This window comes from Chiloscyllium punctatum, chromosome 3 (genome assembly GCF_047496795.1).
Source record: "Chiloscyllium punctatum isolate Juve2018m chromosome 3, sChiPun1.3, whole genome shotgun sequence".
Classification (NCBI taxonomy): domain Eukaryota; kingdom Metazoa; phylum Chordata; class Chondrichthyes; order Orectolobiformes; family Hemiscylliidae; genus Chiloscyllium; species Chiloscyllium punctatum.
In genome coordinates this window covers 128,043,039-128,066,509 of record NC_092741.1, presented here as the reverse complement: position 1 = coordinate 128,066,509, position 23,471 = coordinate 128,043,039, and the positions used below count along the sequence as shown (strand labels likewise).

The 23,471-nt window shown below is 42.7% G+C and overlaps 1 protein-coding gene across 3 annotated transcripts in view; it reads left to right on the top strand.

The window, feature by feature from the left end:
• The window catches only part of LOC140464913 (CUB and sushi domain-containing protein 1-like), a 2,358,623-nt gene that overhangs the window by 1,590,585 nt on the left and 744,567 nt on the right, over positions 1-23,471 (top strand). For all 3 annotated transcript variants that reach the window (XM_072560545.1, XM_072560536.1, XM_072560527.1), the window contains exons 9-10: positions 368-492; positions 19,915-20,036. In XM_072560545.1, the coding sequence (XP_072416646.1) occupies positions 368-492; positions 19,915-20,036 (247 nt within the window). The remainder of the gene's footprint in view (positions 1-367; positions 493-19,914; positions 20,037-23,471) is intronic.

Here is a 23,471-nt window from a genome sequence, read left to right as displayed (position 1 = left end):
TTCCCAGAACAACTGGGGCCACAAGATCATAATAATGTGCTGGCCCTGTCATTCTTGATGGCAGTGGTCCAGAGTTTGAATGGCACTGTCTAAAGAGTTTTACTGAGTTGCATGTCAGCCAATGTGTGCCTGTGTTCCCACATCAATAGTCTGGGTCTCTGGATTGCCAGTCCGGTGACATTATCACAATGCCTTTGTTACACACAGCTCATGGAATCATCCTCCTGATTCATTGAATGTCTAAAGAGTTCAATATTTATCATGGGCAATGTCTCTGTGATTCAAAACATTTAATTGAAGGAAGAAGGGCATGATTGAAATTTCTGAACAGTAGTAACCTTTGCAATCCTGTTTGTAATTCCTTCAGGTTGGGAGCCAGTTTACAGTTTTCATGTGATGACAGCTATGTGCTTCAGGGGTCCAAAAGCATTACTTGTCAGAAAGTGACAGACACATTGGTTGCTTGGAGTGACCACAGGCCAGTCTGCCGGGGTAAGTGATCAGAAATAGTTTCCAAATCAAGTTATTTCATGTAAAGTACGCTGTCACTCTGCTTATGAAATGAAAGGCTTTGTTGTTTTCCATTTTCACACATAGTGTACTTATTCAATATCTTATCCATATAGACTATTTATAAAATGCTAAGTAAACTATTTGGAGGATTATCAAAAAGAAAATGAGGACTGTGGTTCAAAATTAATGCATTTTTGGGTTGTTCCTCATTCCTTAAAATCCATGTGTTACATGGTCCAGAATGTGTGCATCACTGTGTTATCACAGGAAATTAATCGAGCTATGAATTAGTTGTGTGGAATTTATATTCCAGAGAAAGGTTACACAGTCCAACCTATCTCTGTCAGTACTTATGGTACACAAATGAACCTCCCTCCCACTTTCCCTTCACCCTTTCAATGTTTCCAATATTTCTTCCTCTCTTTATTTGTGACCCAACTTGCCCCAAAGGCATCTGTGTTAGTTGTCTCAACCATTCCAGGTTTTTAATGAGATTTCCTCTTCTGGTATACTTGGATATAAAAAAAAATTCATTGTCAGTACCACATAGGGTTGAGTCTTGTAGTTATTCATAGGTACAAGTTTCACATTCTCATCAATCTCGAGTAAATTTCTCCTGAATGCTTCAATGCATTAATTAGTGACAGCTCCGACTTTTGAACTTTTACAACAATTGCAACAAATCGAAATAAATTGAACTCCATCAGAATTTTAATAACCATTAGGCCACCTCTCAGTCTTTTATCTTGTCGAGGAAAAGGAAAAGCCCAGCTTGTACAATCTTTCCTGATATCATCTTTGTCCCTTTTGCGCCTTTTGCAATGCTTCCATGTCCTATTTTTGTTACATGCAAGTCAAAATTGTTATGATCACTGCAGAGATCAGGAACATAGAATATTCAAATGGAAGAAAATTTCCTTAATAGAAGATTTTACATTTTAATTAGTATTGTATCCAAAATTAAGCATGAATTAACTACCAAATTATATTCAATGGATATCGCACATTAAACAGTAAGTAGTTGATCAACAAAGGCCGATCTTGCAGATTTTAGTCATCCCTTCATATATGGCATTCATCTCAGCTACTCAAAACTTGCCCCTTTCCTGGTGGAGGTTCAGTTTCTTTATCCATGTCGGAGTAAGGACTGAAATTCTTTCCAATAGCAGTTTTTTTTTGTCAGATCTGGTTGTAGGTATTTCACTTATGTGCCAAGCCATTATCAACAATGGATTCACTCTATCTGAGTTCCTCAAACAGAGTTATTATGAAAAAGGTTCGCTCGACAGACACTCCCCAGCTTTGTTCATGACATTCCTCAGAGTTGGCTTTTTTGCTGTCTCCCTCCCTTAACTGTCCTGCACTCCTGCTTGAAAAAAAACTGAACTTCCCAAGTCTCTGTCCATTCTGACAATGAAATTTGGCCTCCCAGCTCAGTGTACTTTTCTTCCTAATCAATATCTGTTTCCCACGCAACTAAGTTGTGGCTGATATCTCAAAGTTTGATGTGACAACCAGGAATTCCAATTTACACATTTCTCCTAGAAATCTGGAGGTTTAAGGTAACATTTAATGGGATGGGTGGGGGTCTTGTCTGCTGGCTGGAGAGGTTGATGTTGCCTCCTTGTGGCAAGACCCTCAGAATTAACTGCAAATCATACATTTGACTGGACAGTCCTGGTCCTTTCTTAGGAACAAGGACCCCAGAGACAGAAGTCCCATAGCTCAGTGTTGCCAGTCAATGAGAAGCTGGCAGGTCTTTGCTGCTCAGCAGCACTACTGAACAGGCAATGGTTACTGCTAGTACTATAACCCTTTGATACCTTAGATTGCTAATACACACAGACAGAGGCAAGTGATGATGGGAACACTATTAGATGGTGGGGGCAAGTGGGAAGTGTCTGAAAGCATTGAGTGCTTTTCAGTGAGGAATATATGTGTGAGACTGCAAGTAAGACTGATTGTGTTTGCTTCTAAGGTTCCCTACATTGTCAGTCCAGCACTCATTGCTGAATTAATATGAAAGGCAGCAAGTTGAGACCTTATGTGGGCAAACGTTGACCAGTTAAGAACCTAGTTTCATGACTGGGGAAGTAGGCTACTTAGGGACATAGAGTCATAGAGATGCACAGCATGGAAACAGACCCTTCGGTCCAACTCATCCATGCTGGCCAGATATCTCAACCTAATCTAGTCCCGCTTGTCAGCACTCGGCCCACATCCATCCAAACCCTTCCTATTCATACACCCATTCAGATGCCTTTTAAATGTTGCAATTGTATCAGCCTCCACCACTTCCTCTGTCAGCTCATTACTTGCATAACTTCCTGTTACAGATGTAATCAGGGCAATAGTGGGAGGGTGGCAGAATCCTTACCCATCTTTGCCACAGTAAGTACAAAAAACAGTTTCCAAACCATGTAATTCTTCAAGTGGGACTCAGCACTTGAAGTATGGATTAATCAAAATCCCGCATAAGTCTAACAGTGCTCCTCTGCCTTTCATTTCTTATTCCTTGGGAAAGAAACCAGGATGTTTTGTTTGGAGTTTTTGAGGGTCAGCTCCAGCTGCCATTTATTGATATTGAAATGAACCTGTGAATTAAACAACCCCACCTGCAGAAGGAAAGCTTGGTGTCCTTCGGAAATATTAAAATTATAAATCAGATTCTCAAGTCCAAATCCTTTATGAAGAGAGTGGGTAATAGTCCTGCCTGCACCAATTCCTGTGGAACATTACTTTTCATCTTTTGAAAGTTTGGGTAATCCTTCCTCCTTCATTCTCTGTTTTCTATTTTGCAGCTAGTCTGTGATTTGCTCCATTACTTTCCCTTAGTTTCACATTCTTTTGCTGTAGTCACAAATGACAGATGTTTTGAAAGTCTATGTATGTTGCATCCACTGTTTATAATTGTCTACTCTGTTTAAATTGCTTAGTTTAAAAATTCAATGTTGTTACAACAACATGACTTTCACTGTTGAATCTGTGCTAATTGTTCTTTGTTCTATATTTGGTTCTGTTATGACATGAGGTAAACCCTCCTGCTTAATTTAAAACCAGCACCACAGAAAAGATTTATCCAATGCAGTAATCTGTAAAAATTTGATAGGCCAAGAACTAGTTAAAATTAACAACTTCATTTCTAAAAGTATAACAAAGAATAATTAACTGACAACTATTCACAAGTTCTTACTCTAACCTATTATAATATCTTTTATAATACTAGTCCGATAAAACTCATAATTACAATTTACAAAACAAAACTTTTTACCTCAAAAACAGTTCTTCTATTTGGATCTTCATGTGTCTTTTTTTCTCCTTCTTACGGATTCTGTTTCACAGGTTATTGATTGGTAAAGGTACTTATAAGAGAGCTATTTTTCAGGTTCTCTGTTTACACGCTGGGGCTTGGCAGTTCTCCTCCCCACTGTTCAATTTTCCCCAGTCCTATACCCCAGAGCATCTGATTGTGTCATTTGATTTTAAGATTATCAGTATATTCAATTCAAACTTGATTGGAATTTGGTATTTTTCGGAGGATAATTTAAACTAATTGGCCTAATTTGAATCACTTTTTTGTTGTTTCCCAGCAACTGGCTACTCCAGTAGCTGGGGCACATGTTACATCATGTCTTACTGAGAACACTTGGTGCTGTCACTGCTTGCTTTTTTAACTCTCTTAAATGGTACATGGATGCCATTTGTTAGCATGTTATGAACCAAATATAGAACAAACAACAATTAGCACAGATTCCAAAATCTCACTTTACTACATGAAAACGGAAATCCAAGTGGGAGGAAATCCAATTTTTGCCCCCCATTTAAAATTTGGAACCTAACATCTGCAGCACTCACCATTTCCAATCTGCAACAAGACCAGAGAAAAATGGTTCAGGGCTGAGAGTGTGGAGGAAAGCTGATTCCCTCCAAAAAAACCCAAAATATGGTCATTTGTGTACCATTGAAAATCCAGCCATAGGTTCTTCATGGATAGGAAAGTAAATCTAAATTGCAGCAAATGCAACTTGAACTTGCATGATCCACTTTTGTCATAGCAAATGACACTAATGCATTTCACAGGAGCTTTATCAAGCAAAATTTCACATTGAGCCAAACAATTGAGGCTCGTCACCAAATACTTGGACAAAGACATTGCTTTAAAGAGCATCTTAAGGGAGAGAGGGATTTAGGGACTCAGACGTTTGGAGAGAGGATTCTAATATTTTTGGTGTAGATAGTTTAAGAAACAGTAACCAATGGTGGAACAATCAAAAATCCAGAATGCTCACCAGGTCTCAATGAAAGAAGTCCCAATGGATTGTTGGAATGGAAGAGGTTACAGAGTTTGTGAAGGATGACAGTTTTGGTGGGAATTGACGAGAAGGAAAACTCTGTCACATCTGGTTGCATCAATGTGCAAAGCCAAATGGAGAAAAACCTTCATAGGGCTGTCTTCCCAGACCTTAATTGAATTACGTGATTCAGTACTAAATATTTTCAATGAATTAAAAATACATTGTACTGAGGCCTTCTAAAATTAAAACCAACAGCTAATTTAATTTAAAACTTAGATTATTTTAAATCAGCTTGTCCATGCATACAGTTTCTCTCTCCTGTGATTCTAAGCTGCAGAAGCACAGAAAGAACATGCTCTCCAAGAGATGAATAACAATCTAATCAGGGATTACTTATGATGTCCCACACAATAAATCCTAAATCTTAATCAGATTGCCACCAAGGAAATTCGGCATTTTCCCCCCAAAAATGGAGAAGAAAACAACATGGACACAAACTGTTCCAAACAACCCACAATGAAGTTGCTGCATGGTTGCAGATAAACATTGTCTGAAGCCTCCTGGTAGGCGATCAGCTGTTCCCCACACCAGCGTATGAAAGAGAATATTCAACGTTTTCTTTGTGGCTTGTTTCAGTGTAATTTAGTTTAGCTTGCTCTACTCTGTCACCTTGATTGTAAATACTAATGGTGGAAAGAAAATGTGATCGAAATAGATCAAATTGAGTTCTGTCACAAAAGTGAAACACTGTAGATGCAGGAAATAGAGTCAAAGAGTCCGACAGCACAGAGACAGACCCAAACTGGTCCATGCTGACCAAAATGTCTGTCCATGCTAACCCCATTTCCCTGCACTTGGCCCATATTCTTTTAATCCTTTCCTTACCACGTATTTGTTTTTATGTTTTAATGTACACGCTTCAACTACTTCCGCTGGCAGTTCATTTCATATGTGTACACCCGCTGTGTAAAAAGGCTGCTCCTCAGGTTCCCTTTTATTCTTTCCCCTCTAACTTTAAACTGATGCCCTCTAGTCCTTGATTCCCAACCCCAGGAAAAAAGACTGAGTGCATTCACCCAATCCATGCCTCCCATGATGTTTTACACCTCTATTAAGCCACCCCTCAGTCTCCTTCGCTCGAAAGAAAAAAAAGTCCGACATTGTCCCACCTCTTTCTATAATTCAAACAGTTGAGTCCTGGCAACATCCTTGTAAAGTTCTTCTGCACTCTTTCCAGTTTAATAACATCCTTCCGATAACAAGGTAACCAAACCTGAACACAATACTCCAAGTGTAGTCTCACCATTGTACAACTGCAATGTAACTTCCCAACGTCTATACTCAATGCCCTGATTGATGAAGGCCAGTGTGCCAAAAGCCTTCTTCACTGCCCTGTCTAGCTGTGAGTCCACTTTAAGAGAACTGTGCACCTGAACTCCAAGGTCCCTCTCTTCTACTTCCTTAAGGCCCTACCATTATCCATGAAACTTTTACCTTGATTTGACTTTACAGAATAAAAGACCTCACACTTATCTGTATTAAACTCCATTTGCTATTTTCTGGGCCACTTCCCCAGCTGAACAAGGTCTTCCTACAATTTCTGTTAACCTTCCTCACTGTCTACAATACCGCCTATTTTAGTGTCACCTGCAAACTTATTAATCACGCCTTGCACATTCTCATTCAAATCATTGATATAGGTAACAAACAACAATGGACCCAGCACCAACCCCTGAGGCACTCCAATAGTCACAGGCCTCCAGTCCAACAAACACCCTTCCACTAATACCCTCTGCTTCCTACATCACCCACATTTTGCATCCAATTTGCCAGCTCCTCCTGGATTCCATATGATCTAACTTTTCAGAGCATCCAGTCCTACAGCTCAGAGACAGGCCCTTTGGCCCAAACTGGTCCATGCTGATCAAACTGTCCATCCACGCCAACCCCATTTCACTGCACTTGGTCCATATCCTTCTAAACCTGACCTATCCATATATTTGTCCAAATGCCTTTTAAACGTTAATGTACCCACCTCAACCACTTCTCATTGGCAACTCGTTCCACATGAGTACCACCCTCTGTTTCAAAAGGTTGCCTTTTAGATTCCCTTTTATTCTTTCCCCTCTAACATTAATCTAATGCTCTCTCGCCCTTGTTTCCCCAGAACCTGGGAAAAGGACTGAGTGCATTCACCCTATCCATGCCTCTCATGATCTAGTACACTTCAATAAGGTTCCCCCTCAGTCTCCTATGGTCTAAAGAAAAAAGTCCTAGCTTGTCCAACCTCTCCCTATAACTCAGGCCATTGAGTCCTGACAACATCCTTGTAAGTTTCTTCTGCACTCTTTCCAGTTTAATAACATCCTTCCTAATAACAAGGTAACCAAAACTGAACACAATACTCCAAGTGCGGCCTCAACAATGTCCAGTACAACTGCAACATAACTTTCCAACTTTGATATTCAGTGCCCTGACTGATGAAGGCCAGTGTGCCAAAAACCTTTGCTCTGCCTCCCTGTGATTGCACTTTCGGAGAACTGTGCACCTGAACTCGAAGGTCCCTTTGTTCCAGAACACTCCTTAAGGCCTTATCATTCACCAATGAAACTCTTACCTAAATTTGACTTTCCCAAAATGTAAGACCTCAAATTTATTTATATTAACCTCAGTAAATCTTGATAAATAGAGTCATAGTCCTAGAGATGTCCAGTATGGAAACAGACCCTTTGCTCCAACCCGTCCATGCCGACCAGATATCCCAACCCAATCTAGTCCCACCTGCCAGCACCCGGCGCAGATCCCTCCAAACCCTTCCTATTCATATACCCATCCAAATGCCTCTTAAATGTTGCAATTGTACCAGCCTCCCACCACTTCCTCTGGCAGCTCATTCCATACGTGTACCACCCTCTGTGTGAAAAAGGTTGCCTCGTAGGTTTTTTTTATATCTTTTCCCTCTCACCCTAAACCTATGCCCTCTAGTTCTGGACTGCCTGACCCCAGGGAAATGACTTTGCCTACTTACCCTATCCATGCCCCTCATAATTTTGTAAACCTCTATAAGGTCACCCCTCAGCCTCCAACGCTCCATGGAATACAGCCTCTCCCTGTAGCTCAAATCCTCCAACCCTGGTAATAACTTTGTAAATCTTTTCTGAACCCTTTCAAGTTTCACAAGATCTTTCCGATAGGAAGGAGATCAGAATTGCATGCAATACTCCAACAGTAGGTAAAAACAATAACTGCAGATGCTGGAAACCAAATTCTGGATTAGTGGTGCTGGAAGAGCACAGCAGTTCAGGCAGCATCCAACGAGCAGCGAAATCGACATTTCGGGCAAAAGCCCTTCATCAGGAATAAAGGCAGTGAGCCTGAAGCATGGAGAGATAAGCTGGAGGAGGGTGGGGGTGGGGAGAGAGTAGCATAGAGTACAATGGGTGAGTAGGGGAGGGGATGAAGGTGATAGGTCAGGGAGGGTAGGGTGGAGTGGACAGGTGTAAAAGGAGCTAGGCAGGTCGGACAAGTCCGGACAAGTCAAGGGGACAGTGCTGAACTGGAAGTTTGAAACTAGGATGAGGTGGGGGAAGGGGAAATGAGGAAGCTGTTGAAGTCCACATTGATGCCCTGGGGTTGAAGTGTTACGAGGCGGAAGATGAGGCATTCTTCCTCCAGCCGTCTGGTGGTGAGGGAGCAGCGGTGAAGGAGGCCCAGGACCTCCATGTCCTCGGCAAAGTGGGAGGGGGAGTTGAAATGTTGGGCCACAGGGTGGTTTGGTTGATTGGTGCGGGTGTCTCGGAGATGTTCCCTAAAGCGCTCTGCTAGGAGGCGCCCAGTCTCCCCAATGTAGAGGAGACCACATCGGGAGCAACGGATACAATAAATGATATTAGTGGATGTGCAGGTAAAACTTTGATGGATGTGGAAGGCTCCTTTAGGGCCTTGGATAGAGGTGAGGGAGGAGGTGTGGGCACAGGTTTTACAGTTCCTGCAGTGGCAGGGGAAAGTGCCAGAATGGGAGGGTGGGTCGTAGGGGGGTGTGGACCTGACCAGGTAGTCACAGAGGGAACGGTCTTTGCAGAAGGCGGAAAGGGGTGGGGAAGGAAATATATCCCTGGTGGTGGGGTCTTTTTGGAGGTGGCGGAAATGTTGGCGGATGATTTGGTTTATGCAAAGGTTTGTAGGGTGAAAGGTGAGCACCAGGGGTGTTCTGTCCTTGTTACGGTTGGAGGGGTGGGGTCTGAGGGCGGAGGTGCGGGATGTGGACGAGATGCGTTGGAGGGCATCTTTAATCACGTGGGAAGGGAAATTGCGGTCTGTAAAGAAGGAGGCCATCTGGTGTGTTCTGTGGTGGAACTGGTCCTCCTGGGAGCAGATACAGCGGAGGCGGAGGAATTGGGAATATGGGATGGCATTTTTGCAAGAGATAGGGTGGGAAGAGGTGTAATCCAGGTAGCTGTGGGAGTTGGTGGGTTTGTAAAAAATGTCACTGTCAAGTCGGTCGTCATTAATGGAGATGGAGAGGTCCAGGAAGGGGAGCGAGGTATCAGAGATGGTCCAGGTAAATTTAAGGTCAGGGTGGAATGTGTTGGTCAAGTTGATGAATTGCTCAAATTCTTCGCGGGAGCACGAGGTGGCGCCAATGCAGTCATCAATGTAGCGGAGGAAGAGGTGGGGAGTGGTGCCGGTGTAATTACGGAAGATCAACTGTTCTACATAGCCAACAAAGAGACAGGCATAGCTGGGGCCCATACATGTGGCCATGGCTACCCCTTTGGTCTGGAGGAAGTGGGAGGATTCAAAGGAGAAATTGTTAAGGGTGAGGACCAGTTTGGCCAAACGAATGAGAGTGTCAGTGGAAGGGTACTGTTGGGGACGTCTGGAGAGGAAAAAACAGAGGACTTGGAGGCCCTGGTCATGGCGGATCGAGGTGGAGAGGGATTGGATATCCATGGTGAAGATGAGGCGTTGGGGGCCGAGGAAACGGAAGTCTTGCAGGAGGTAGAGGGCATGGGTGGTGTCTCGAACATATGTGGGGAGTTTCTGGACTGGGGGGATGGGACAGTGTCGAGGTAGGTAGAGATGAGTTCAGTGGCGCAGGAGCATGCTGAGACAATGGGTCAGTCAGGGTGGTCAGGCTTGTGGATCTTGGGAAGGAGGTAGAACTGGGCAGTGCGGGGTTCCCGGACTATGAGGTTGGGAGCTGTGGGTGGGAGATCTCCTGAGGTGATGAGGTTCTGTATGGTCTGGGAGATGATGGTTTGGTGATGGGGGTGGGGTCATGGTCGAGGGGGCAGTAGGAAGAGGTGTCATCGAGTTGGCTTTTGGCTTCAGCGGTGTAGAGGTCAGTGCGCCAGACTACCACTGCACCCCCTTTATCCGCTGGCTTAATGGTGAGGTTGGGATTAGAGCAGAGGGATTGGAGGGCTGCGCGTTGTGAGAGTGAGAGGTTGGAGTGGGGAAGGGGGGTTGACAGGTTGAGGTGGTTAATGTCCCGGCGGCAGTTGGAAATGAAGAGGTCGAGGGCAGGTAATAGGCCAGCGTGGGGTGTCCAGGTGGATGCAGTGTGTTGGAGGTGGGCGAAGGGGTCCTTGGAAGGTGGGCGGGAGTCCTGATTGTGAAAGTAAGCTCGGAGGCGGAGGCGACGGAAGAATTGTTCGATGTCACGGCATGTATTAAATTCATTGATGCGTGGACGGAGGGGGATGAAGGTGAGTCCTTTGCTGAGGACTGATCGTTCGTCCTCAGTGAGGGGGAGGTCTGGAGGGATGGTGAAAACTCGGCAGGGCCGGGAGCTGGGATCTGGTGTGGGTGTGGAGCTGGGAGTGGGGTCGGAGCCAGTACCTGGAGTGGGTGTGATGGTGGGGGAAATGGGGGTGGAGGCATGAGCAGGCGTAATGTTCCCCTCAGGGTTCTGGGGGGTGGGGATAGTGACAGTGGGGTCTGTGGGGGTCGTGTCAGCAGAATGCAGGTGAGTGGCGCTGGTGGGGGCAGAAGTGGTGGTGATCGTGGCAGTAGGGTTGGCGGAAGTCACTGAGCGTGTGGCATCAGCGATGATGTGAGGGCAAGGAAGTGGCTGTGGGAGTGGCCATGATGGGGGCGGAAGTAACATCAAGCCTAACCAATTGTGCTCAATATGAGCCGCAACATGACCTCCCAATTCCTGTACTCAATACTCTGACCAATAATGGAAAGTATACCAAACCCCATCTTCACTATCCTATCTACCTGCGACTCCACTTTTCAGGAGCTATGAACCTGCACTCTAAGGTCTCTTTGTTTAGCAAGACCCCCTAGGATCTTACCATTAAGTGTATAAGTCCTGCTAAGATTTGCTTTCCCAAAATGCAGCACCTCACATTTAGCTGAAATAACTCCATCTGCCATTTCTCCGCTCATTGGCCCCTCTGGTCAAAATCCTGTTGTAATCTGAGGTAACCCTCTTCATTGTCCACTACACCTCCAATTTTGGTGTCATCTGCAAACTTACTAATTGTACCTCTTATGCTCGCATCCAAATCATTTATGTATATGACAAAAAGTAGAGGACCCAGCACCATTCCTTGTGGCACTCCACTGGTCACAGGCCTCCAGTCTGAAAAACAACCCTCCACCACCACCCTGTTTTCTACCTTTGAGTCAGCTCTGTATCCAAATGGCTAGTTCTCACTGTATTCCATGAGATCTAACCTTGCTAATCAGTCTCCCATGGGGAACCTTGTCGAACGCCTTACTGAAGTCCATATAGATCACGTCTACCGCTCTGCCCTCATCAATCCTCTTTGTTATTTCCTCAAAAACTCAATCAAGTTTGTGAGACATGATTTCCCATGAACAAAGTCATGTTGATAATCCCTAATCAGTCCTTGCCTTTCCAAATACATGTACATGCTGTCCCTCAGGATTCCCTCCAACAATTTGCCACCACCAATGTCAGGCTCACTGGTCTATAGTTCCCTGGCTTGTCATTACCACCCTTCTTAAACAGTGGCACCATGTTTGCCAACCTCCAGTCTTCCGGCACCTCACCTGTGACTATTGATGATACAAATATCTCAGCAAGAGGCCCAGCAATCACTTCTCTAGCTTCCCACAGCATTCTAGGATATACCTGATCGGGTCCTGGGGATTTATACACCTTTAACCATTTCAAGACATTCAGCACTTCCTCCTCTGTAATCTGGACATTTTGCAAGATGTCACCATCTATTTCCCTACAGTCTATATCTTCCATATCCTTTTCCACAGTAAATATTGATGTAAAATACTCATTTAGTATCTCCCCCATTTTCTGTGGTTCCACACAAAGGCCACCTTGCCGATCTTTGAGGGGCCCTATTCTCTCCCTAGTTACCCTTTTGTCCTTAATGTATTTGTAAAAACTCTTTGGTTTCTCCTTAATTCTATTTGCTAAATCTATCTCATGTCCCCGTTTTGCCCTCCTGATTTCCCTATTAAGTATACTCCTACTTCCATTATACTCCTCTAAGGATTCACTCGATCTATCCTGTCTATACCTTACGTATGCTTCCTTTTTTTTATTAACCAAACCCTCAATTCCTTTTGTCATCCAGCATTCCCTATACCTACCAGCCTTCCCTTTCACCCTAAGAGGAATATACTTTCTCTGGATTCTCGTTATCTCATTTCTGAAGGCTTCCCATTTTCCAGCCGTCCTTTTACCTGCCAACATCTGCCCACAGTTAGCTTACGAAAGTTCTTGCCTAATACCGTCAAAATTGGCCTTCCTGCAATTTAGAACTTCAACTTTTAGATCTGGTCTATCCTTTTCCATCATTATTTTAAATCTTGTGAAGCAAAAACAGAAATAATTGGAAATATTAATTCTGTCAGGTGGCATTTCTGAAGAGAGAAAGTGTAAGACTTCCTTATGTGGTTGAATGGTTCTGGACAGATTATCAGTGGCACATAACAACTTAGGCCCTCTTCCACCAAATATGGTACACCTTTATTTGCTGCTTAGCAATAAAGCATAGTCACAATGACATTGGTTACTTTGGAGGTCTGTGAGCTACGGTCTGATTCAGTTTAGATGTGTGACACTGGAAAAGCACACCAGGTCAGTCAGTATCCGACGAGCAGGAGAATCGATGTATAGGATATAAGCCCTTCATCATGAATGTAGGAGGGGGCAAAAGGGGGCTGAGAGATAAATAGGAGGATGGGGCTGGGCATAGGGGGAAGGTAGCTGGGAAGGCGATAGGTAGATGCAGGTGGGGAGTGATAGTGATAGGTTGGAGGGAGGGTGGAATGGATAGGTGGGAAGGAAGATGGGCAGGTGCGACAGTTAAAAAGGGCAGTGCCGAGTGGGGGGGTTGGATCTGGGATGAGGTGGGGAGAGGGGAGATATGGAAGCTGGTAAAGTCAACATTGATGCCATGTGGTTGAAGGGTCCTAAGGCAGAAGATGAGGCGTTCTTCGTCAGTAGTCAGGTGGCTTGGATTTGGCGGTGGAGGCGGCCCATGAGTTGCATGTCCTTGGCAGAGTGAGAGGGAGACTTAGAGTCATAGAGTCATAGAAATGTACAGCATGGAAACAGACCCTTCGGTCCAACCCGTCCATGCCGACCAGATATCCCAACCCAAACTGTCCCACCTGCCAGCACCTGGCGCATACCCCTCCAAACCCTTCCTATTCATATACCCATCCAGATGCCTCTTAAATGTTGCAATTGTACCAGCCTCCACCACTTCCTCTAGCAGCTCATTCCATACACGTACCACCCTCTGCATGAAAAAGTTGCCCCTTAGGTCTTTTTTATATCTTTTCCCTCTCACCCTAGACCTATGCCCTCTAGTTCTGGACTCTCCAATCCCAGGGAAAAGACTTTGCCTGTTTATCCTATCCATGCCCCTCATAATTTTATAAACCACTATAAGGTCACTCCTCAGCCTCCGACGCTCCAGGGAAAACAGCCCCAGCCTGTTCAGCCTCTCCCTGTAGCTCAAATCCTCCAACCCTGGCAACATCCTTGTAAATCTTTTCTGAACCCTTTCAAGTTTCACAACATCTTTCTGATAGGAAGGAGACCAGAATTGCACGCAATATTCCAACAGTGGCCGAACCAATGTCCTGTACAGCTGCAACATGACCTCCCAACTCCTGTACTCAGTGCTTTGACTGATAAAGGAAAGCATACCAAACGCCTTCTTCACTATCCAATCTACCTGCGACTCCACTTTCAAGGAGCTATGAACCTGCACTCCAAGGTCTCTTTGTTCAGCAGTACTCCCTAGGACCTTACCATTAAGTGTATAAGTTCTGCTAAGATTTGCTTTCCCAAAATGCAGTACTTCGCATTTATCTGAATTAAACTGAAGTGGTCAGCTACAGGATGGTGGGGTTGTTTGGTGTGTGTGTCTCAGAGATTTTCCCTTAAACATTATACCCCATCTCCCCAATGTGGAGGAGACTGCTTCAATAGCAATGGACACAGTAGATGAGGCATTTGGATGTCCTGGAAAATCATTGCCGGATGTGAAACGATCCTTTGGGGCCTTGGACAGAGGTGTGGACGCAGGTTTTACATTTCTTGCGGCAGCAAGGGAAGGTGCCAGGAGTGGCGGGTGGGTTGGTGGGGGGTATGGACGTAACATGGGAGTGATGGAGGGAATGGTCTCTGCAGAATGCAGATAGGGGTGAGGAGGGAAATATATTTCTGTGATCAGGTCTGTTTGTAGGTGGTGGAAATGGCGGAGGATAATGCGCTGAATGCAGAGATTAGTGGGGTGGAAATTGAGGTCCAGGGGATTTCTATCCTTGTTCCGTTTGGAGGGATGGGCACATCCACCTATTGCCTTCTCAGCTATCTTCTCCCCAACTCCCACCCCAATCCTCCTATTTATTTCTCAGCCCCCTTCTCCTCCCGCCCCCCCAACCTAATATTCCTGATGAAGGGCTCATGCCTAAAACATTGATTCTTTTGCTCCTCAGATACTGCCTGACTGGCTGTGTTTGTCCAGCACCACACTTTTAGACTCTTGACTCTCCAGCATCTGCAGTCCTCACTTTCTACTCTGTCTCAGTTTAGTCAATCCATGTGACAAATCTCCAACTTCATCTGTGGAGCACTATCCAAACCACTCCACTGTCCCCAAAAACAAATTTTTTGTGAGAGCTACTTTGTACAATGTACTTGCTATGTCTTTGTGTCACATAATCTTCTGCATGTTTTGACCCACGTAATTGGTTTTGAATTACATCACCGTCCTGTTTGAAGCTGTACTCTCTCTAGACCTGGCTTTCAAGGTTATGCATGAGTAAATACAGAAAGTAATCTGGGGTGTTATCACTGACACCCATGTTAATCTGCAATGTTGGGGTGATGAAGTTATTTGATCACATATAGTGGGATCACATTTCTCTCTCTGCTCCAGTACTGTTTTAAGGTCAATTTATAGACTCCTGCAAATCTAAATAAGTCTGTGATTATGCCAAATTTCCTAACCTACCTTCCTATTTTCAAAACCATAGTATAGTTCTTCAGTCAGGTACCATGTCACCTCCAGGGTTCAACTTGTCTACCATGAGCCAAACTCGGTGCAGAGGACTCCACCACCACTAGTTTAATTCAATAATTTGAAAGAAGCGAAGAACAGTTACATGATTTAAAGTTAAAAGTCACACAACACCAGGTTATAGTCCAACAGGTTTAATTGGAAGCATTAGCTTTTGGAGTGCTGCTCCTTCATCAGTTAGCTGTGGAGCAAGATCATAAGACTTTGAATTTATCGCAAAATGATCCTGCTCCACAGCTACCTGATGAAGGAGCAGCACTCTGAAAGCTAGTGCTTCCAATTAAACCTGTTGGACCATAGCCTGGTGTTGTGTGATTTTTAACTTTATCCATCCCAGTCCAACACCGGCGCCTGTGTCATGATTTAAAGTGGCTAATGCACTACAAAACTAAATAATACACTGGTGTAGTTGCAACTCTGCCCTGTTTACCTCTGCTTGAGACAAGGGGTCGCAAAGATCTTGATGGTGCTTTATGCAATGACTTGGCATAAACTCAACAGATTCATTTGAGCTTGTAAGTCCAGGCAAGCTGAACATTATTTAAAATATTTATACTTCCAATAAATCTATTTATCTTATGTGAGTCCTGAGTGACACATTTTCTGGTTCGAGTCCTGTGCCTGTCTGGGTGATGCACATCCCCTCTTTATGAGAACAAATCAGCCTCAAAAAGCAGTAAAAAAAGATGATCATGATTGGAACTTTAATGTGATCAAGTCATTTATCCTCCAAATGATGACACAGTACATTTATGAGAGGGCGGTTAGCAAGTATATATTTTTTTCTTATACTTGCATTTAACTCACTATAGAGCAGAAACAGAATGTGTAAGTATCATAATTACAGAATTCATCAATACAGATTGATGCGTATAAAGCCTTTGTATATCATTCATTTGGAGTAAAACCATAGCAACAGTAGCAATATAAATGCTTGTCTCATCTGAGTAATCCCTGAGTAGATTGTTATTCATCTCTTGGAGAGCATGTTCTTGCTGCGCTTCTGCAGCTTAGAAACACAGGAGAGAAATTGTATGCATGGAAAAGCTGATTTAGAAGATTCCACCATTTTCAATTAAATTAGCTTCTGGTTTTAATTTTATAAAAAAAATCTTTGTACAACATATTTTTAATTAATAGAAAATTGTATACCTTTTGTTTTCTCTATTTTGTTACACCATAGCAACAATGTTTCCCCTTCCTTCAGAAGGACTGATCCTGAATTAAATGTGAGCAGAAATTCTGTTTGTTTTGGGAGTTGGAACATGTGAAAAACTGTCTCAGCTGTGTATTTTACATTCAGCTAATGATGATTTCTCCTCAGCTGTCCACACTGAGCTATTGAAAAACACATCAGTAAGAGATACTTTGTGTGCCAATATAGTTTGATGGTATTTCTCATGGTAGAATTAGTTGGTGCTTGTTCTGCGAGTTGATCTGCGAGTTAAGCCTTGGCTTGGTCAAAGAGAGAGTTACAGAGTGATGGGCAGTGGCTGGACCTTACTATTGGCTTGTGAAGCTTATGTTCTTGCACAGATCACAAGTTACACGCCCGAACCAAGTGTGACTTCTTCCACCATTTTTGGATGTAGGAGGAAACTGGTTGTGGAGGTGAGCAGTTAGAATAACCAACTCCGTCCTTGGATGTCAACTCCCAACAGTTTGCAAAGATCCACTTTCCTCACTTCCACAATAATGCCCGTTGCTCCTCACATTGCCCGTGCAACCTTTCCAACCTTGTGTGTTCTCTGTGCCCCCTTAAATCACTCATGCCACCTCAAAACCCCCATGTGTACTTTACAGCCACACACCCAATATGCAGCTTTCACAGAATACCCATGGAAAATGTTTTACAATGTTTGGGAATATTGGGGGGGTTGGGAGTAGGGGGGGTGGGGGTGGGAAGGGAAGAGGTTAACCTCTCACCAAAATTCTCTATGTTTGATCCTGAGTAGAAGAAAAGTCCTGTCGTACGAAAGAAAAAGAAAACATACTTGGAATACCTGTGAGTCTTTTAGCTTGGGTTCAACATACCACAGATTACATCACAGTGACAAATGTTTTTGAAACTGGCAGTTATTCACAGATGAATGCAGTACCTATTGTGCTAAAATCATTAATGTTTGAAACCAAGCCAAGCTTTCAGTGTAGCCCAGCTAAATGTCTATGGGAGAAAACAACAGGCAGTGCATATTTCATTTCCAAAGCAGAGTCTGTCAATAGGGGCAGCAGGTGGGTTGTATTTTGTTTTCAAGTATCAAGCCCATCTTTAAAGCAGCCTGTGACATTTAAATCACAGTCAGAAATATGACAGCACATTTTGCCATATTTTACACTGCCTTATGATACATTCTCCGATTGCTATGAATAACTAAAGAGGCTTCCGCAATGAAAGTGTCAAGCTACTTTCAACAATAGATCTCAAAGATAAATCATCATCTTAAAGGACCCATCAACATGACTGAGATTCCAAAACCTCACTTTACCAGATGAAAATGAAAATCCAAGTGGAAGGAAATCCAATTTTTGTCTCCCATTTAAAATTTGGAACCTAACATCTGCAGCACGAACCATTCCCAATCTACAACAAGGCCAGAGAAAAATGGCTCATGGCTGAGAGTGTGGAAGAAAACTGAATTCCTCCAGAAGAAAGTGTGGCAATTTGCATACCATTGAAAATCCAGCCATAGGTTCTTCATGGATAAGAAAGTAAATCTAAATTACAGCAAGTGCAACTTGAGCTTGCATGATCTACTTTTGTCATAGCAAATGACACTAATGCATTTCACAGGAGCTTTGTCAAGCACAATTTCACATTGAGCCAAACAATTGAGGGCTCATCACCAAATACTTGGACAAAGACATTGCTTTAAAGGGGCATCCTAAAGGGAAAGAGGGATTTAGGGAATCATAGAAGTTTGGAGAGAGGATTCTAGTATTTTGGATGTAGATAGCTTAAGAAACAGTAACCAGTGGTGGAACAATCAAAAATCCAGAATGCTCACCAGGTCTGAATGAAATAAGTCCCAATGGATTGTTGGAATGGAAGAGTTTACAGAGTTTGTGAAGGATGACGTTTTGGTGGGAATTGACGAGAAGGAAAGCTCTGTCACATCTGGTTGCATCAATGTGCAAAGCCAAATGGAGAAAAACCTTCATAGGGCTGTCTTTCCAGACCTTAATTGAATTATGTGATTCAGTACTAAATATAAAAAGCATGCTTTCTATTTTTTAAGCCCATTGGATAACATATATAAATGCATTTCAACTTGTTATGTCTTTTTCAGTTCAGACATGAACTTTGATAAGCCGATATATTTACTGAGACCACTGATTCATGCTGCAATTTGGTCCAAAGCATCCTGCTGCTGGCGAACATCTAAACAAAGATGTCTGTTGTATTAACCCTATTCATCTCTTCCTAAAGGCCTGCTGCCTGCAGAGTATTTCCAGTGTGTTCTGTCACCATTCTCCCTGTGAAGTTCTGGCAGACTATTTAACTCTTTTTCACCTGATCCCATCCTCCCTTGATGCTTGTACATGGACGGTTTCCAGCAAGCATTGCTGGATACTACCCAGAAGCAGACACAATGAATTCTTTTCTCCCTTCCCTGGCTGAGGGAGCCTGAGAATATCGGTAATATCCCTTTTTGCCACAATCATTTGGACCTGCAAAACTCTGCTTATGGATGAAACTGGTAACTTTCTGGTCTGCAGAGCATAGTTCTTTACTGCCGAGTAAATATTCCAATTGATCTGGCAAGCAGGGGAGACTGAATATTTCACCAGGATTATGCATTACACCTTAGCTTGCTGCATTAACTGATTTGTCGGACCAAGTGTCCTTAATCAGTTGGCTAGTCAAAAAGTACAAAGATTGGATCTTTTAACTTGCTGTCACTTAGGTATAAATGTATACAAGAGCAGTTAGATTGGTGACCATGTCTGTGACTCCTATGCTATTTGTTATATCCACTAAAGTGAAAGGTCATGGAGGATGTTGGCTTGGTGCTGGAGGGTGACCTTTTGAGGAAACAAAATTAAACACTACTTTATTATCTCTTTATCTTTTTCCTCTGCATCATTGATTCATGTTGTGGCATAGTTCTACAAGTAACTCTAACTGTCCAGTTGCTCATTCAAATGACTATTCTTGCTGTATGACTGTTTGCAAGAGGCAGTCTGCTGGACATTGTAGTGATTCCAATCCCCATACCTGATACTGACCTGTAACTTTTCCAATAGAAGTCATTCACATTGAGATTAATGTTTTTCCATTCAACAGTCCTGGTACCACACATCTATTATGCTCCGTAAAATATCTCCCACTGATCCTCAATGATTTGTCTTAATCCCAGATTCAGAGGAACAGCCATTTATGCATTATTATGACATGATCATTTTCCATACCAATCATACCCATGGTCTTTCTGAAAGTGTTTCCAATGTTGTGTCATTTATTTATGCAGATTAGTACTCTAGACATTTTTTTTGTCATTGAGAAATATCACTTACTGGTATCTTTGGGTTACTTGAATGCATATCTCTCATTTTCCCTTCCAATTTAGCGAGAACATGTGGCTCCAATCTACGAGGGCCGAGTGGTACTATCACATCCCCCAATTATCCAGTCCAATATGAAAACAACGCGCATTGCGTCTGGGTTATCAGTGCGACAGACCCTGATAAGGTAGGCTATCCCACTGGTTTATGGCTTATCATGTTTTTGTTTAAAGCCATCTTTGTATCTTTTCAAACAAGCGAGCCAATAATCATCAATAGAAAGAGGACATTGTTAATATTGGAAGCAACCGAACTGCTTGTTAAATGTGATAAGTCCCAAGGCAAGGACAGTTAGGATAAAATGATGCTTGATTTGTTTGTTTACTTTAGCACTGGTTTTTATATGCCTCTGAAATACAGAAGTATTTCTTTGTTAAAAAAGATTCCTCATCACTTCATCTTGCAGCTTAACAAGAACAGAAGTGGGGCTGTGGATAGTTCAGATTGGAGAAATGTTAACCTGTCAGTTGAAATTTGAACAGGAATGCACAGATTTCCTTTGTATGCTCTGAGGGGAATAGTTCAGAATGACCTGAAGCCTCACTGCAGAAAAATAAAGACCAAAGTTGATGCTAAGCACGTTTTTCCTCCAAGGCACTTCACTTGGCAGAAATGGCAAGTGGATGGTTTAAAATCAACACTGTCCACATATCAGTGTCACCATTCCTGGTGGCATTTGAATTTCATTGGCTATGAAGGCAGTCTAAACAGCAGGCCTGAGCCCTGTGTCGCTCGGAAAGCAGTTGGGGCCTAAATTTAGCAAAAGTGGTCATGCCTTTATGATGTGAAAACTGCTGAAGAGATACGGTGGGACGCAACAGAGAGAGCCAATGGGGCCGGTAAATAACACATTTTAAGATTTTGGCAAAAACCTTTTAGAGCGAGGAAAAGCTGATGCAGGAAAGGAATCTTTGGGCCTCCCCTAGCTGAGGTTTCTGAATACTTATAGCCTTTTTGGAACCTTCCAGCCCACCCCAATGAAACAGTGAGCTTATGCCAAAGACGTTGAGTTAGTGAGTTTTGAGAAGATTTGTAGAACAGGTTGAGGTTCTGGATGTAGTTTTCTGGCTGACTGGAAGGTTCATTTTCAGACATTTCGTCACCATATTCGGTAACATCATCAGTGAAGCACTGGTGTGAGTGACTCACGTTTTATTTATGTGTTTAGGTTTCCTTGGGTTGGTGATTCTATTTCCTGTGGTGATGACATTTCCTATGGTGATGTCATTTCCTGTTCTTTTTCTTTCTGTGGTCTGCTATGTGGATGACTCCTTTGTCATCACTAAATGAAACAAATTAGAGGAAACCTTCAAGACCATCAATAATACCCTTACTGACATACAATTTGCAAAAGAGGAGGAAAACAATAACAAACTGCCATTCCTAGATGTCATAGTAGAGCGAATAGCCAATGGAGAACTTCAAACCAACACCTACAGGAAAACAACACATACGGACCAAATATTGAACTACAGAAGCAATCATCCCAACATCCACAAATGAAGTTGTATTAGAACATTATTTCAATGAGTCACCACACACCGCAGCACAGAGGAACTACAAAGAGCAGAGGAAAATCACCTATACAGTGTATTCAAAACTAATGAGTACCCAATGAACACAGTCTGCCGATTTTTCAGCAACAAACCCAAACAAGCAGACAAAACGCATTCAGAAACCCTAGCCACTCTCCCCTACCTCAAAGACATCTCAGAAATGACTGCCAGACTACTCAGACCTCTTGGCATCATGGTAGCCCACAAACACACTAAAGCAGCAGCTAGTGAACTTTAAAGACCCCATACAGACAACAAGCAAAACTAATGTCATTTACAAAATACCTTGCCAGAACTATAAGAAACATTGGACAAACAGGCAGAAGACTAGCCACCAGGATACATAAATATGAACTAGCCACCAAAAAGACATGACCCACTCTCACTAGTATCTTTATATACAGATGAGGAAGGACACCACTTCGACAACACATCCATCTGAGGACAAGCCAAACAGAGATATGTACGATAATTCCTAGAGGCATGGCAATCCAACCGGAACTTTATCAACACATTGACTTGGACCCCATTTACCATTTTCTGAGAAAAAGAACAGGAATTGACATCACCACAGAAAATGACATTACCAATCCAAGGAAACCTAAACACATAAATAGAAAGCAGGTCACTAACACCAGTGCTTCATTGGAGGCTCATTGATGATATGACTTAGTATGGTGGTGAAATGGCTGAAAATGAAATTTCCAGCTCAGTGAGCAAACTTACATCCAAGACTTTGAGTCCCAAGGTGGCAGTCAGCTTCCACTCCAATTCAAACACCCATCTACCAACCCTGGCTTTATTCCTAATGGCTTTGAGCAGGATGACACTTGGCATCAGAAACACTCTGACCTTGTATCCTTTGGAACCTTTGGGTATGCCATCTACTGCAGACCCTCCTGCCTGTGCACTGGTACATCAAAATCTTCCTCATAATCTTTGTTCTGTCTTTACAAATGCATGCAGTGAAGGGGTAATGCAATAATGAAAAATGTTCCATACGTTAATGGTACACGTACAGAATGGTAAATAAGGCCTTGCCAATGTCACGCATCTGCTAGGTCCAGGGTGATCCCTCACTGTTACCTCTACTCCCATCACTCAACCCCTCTACATCTTTGTAACAAATGGATTTATAAAGATATTTTTTCTTCAATAAAGATCATGACTAGAAGTACATTTTAATGTGCAGTCCTCTGATCTTCTCCCATTCTCTGTTGAAGGTGATAAATCAGCCTTTGCAATTTGTTTCCACAAGGGAATAAAATTCCATAGATATGAAGTTGCACATTAGCAGGTGAATACAAATGTACCTGCATTTCTAACTTGATAACCAACCAGAAATACAGGTTTGGTTTTTCAATTCAAACTTAAGGACTGTGGAACTGCTTACAGTATCTCCTTTGCAATCTTGAAACAATGTTGTTCTTTTGGCATCATACCTCAGATTACAATTATCCATTCACAGGAACAAAAGGACACAGCACTGATTCTAAACTTAAGAAAATGATCAAACATTGATGCAAAGCATTGGTCAAGTCTCCTTCAGCCTATTCTGTATAACTTGAGCTGTTTCATTTTATTTAGAATAAAGCATAGATATCTCAGGATGACATCAAGAATTGGCAATTGCATTTATGTGAGATAAACTTCTACAAAAGCTTTTTAACTAACACAGGGAAGGTCAGAAGATGATTTCAAAATGTGAAATTCTTTGATAAAATGATTAATGAAAGACTGGCTCCTCCGGTTATAGGATCAATTCCAAGAGATCATTTATTTAATGTTGTCATAAAGAGAGCAAATAGAGTGGTTGAGATAAATTTCTTAATATTGAGAGTGCTGAGACAGAAACTATCTTCTCTTTCATAAAATAGGATTGATGTTTTGAGAAGGGGAACAAATTGTGCAATGCAATTTATTTTGGATTGCTTCAGTAAAGAACCAGTATAGGGATAAAGGATTGAGTGGTCTTAATCTGTGCTGCAACTTCCACATGATTTTAT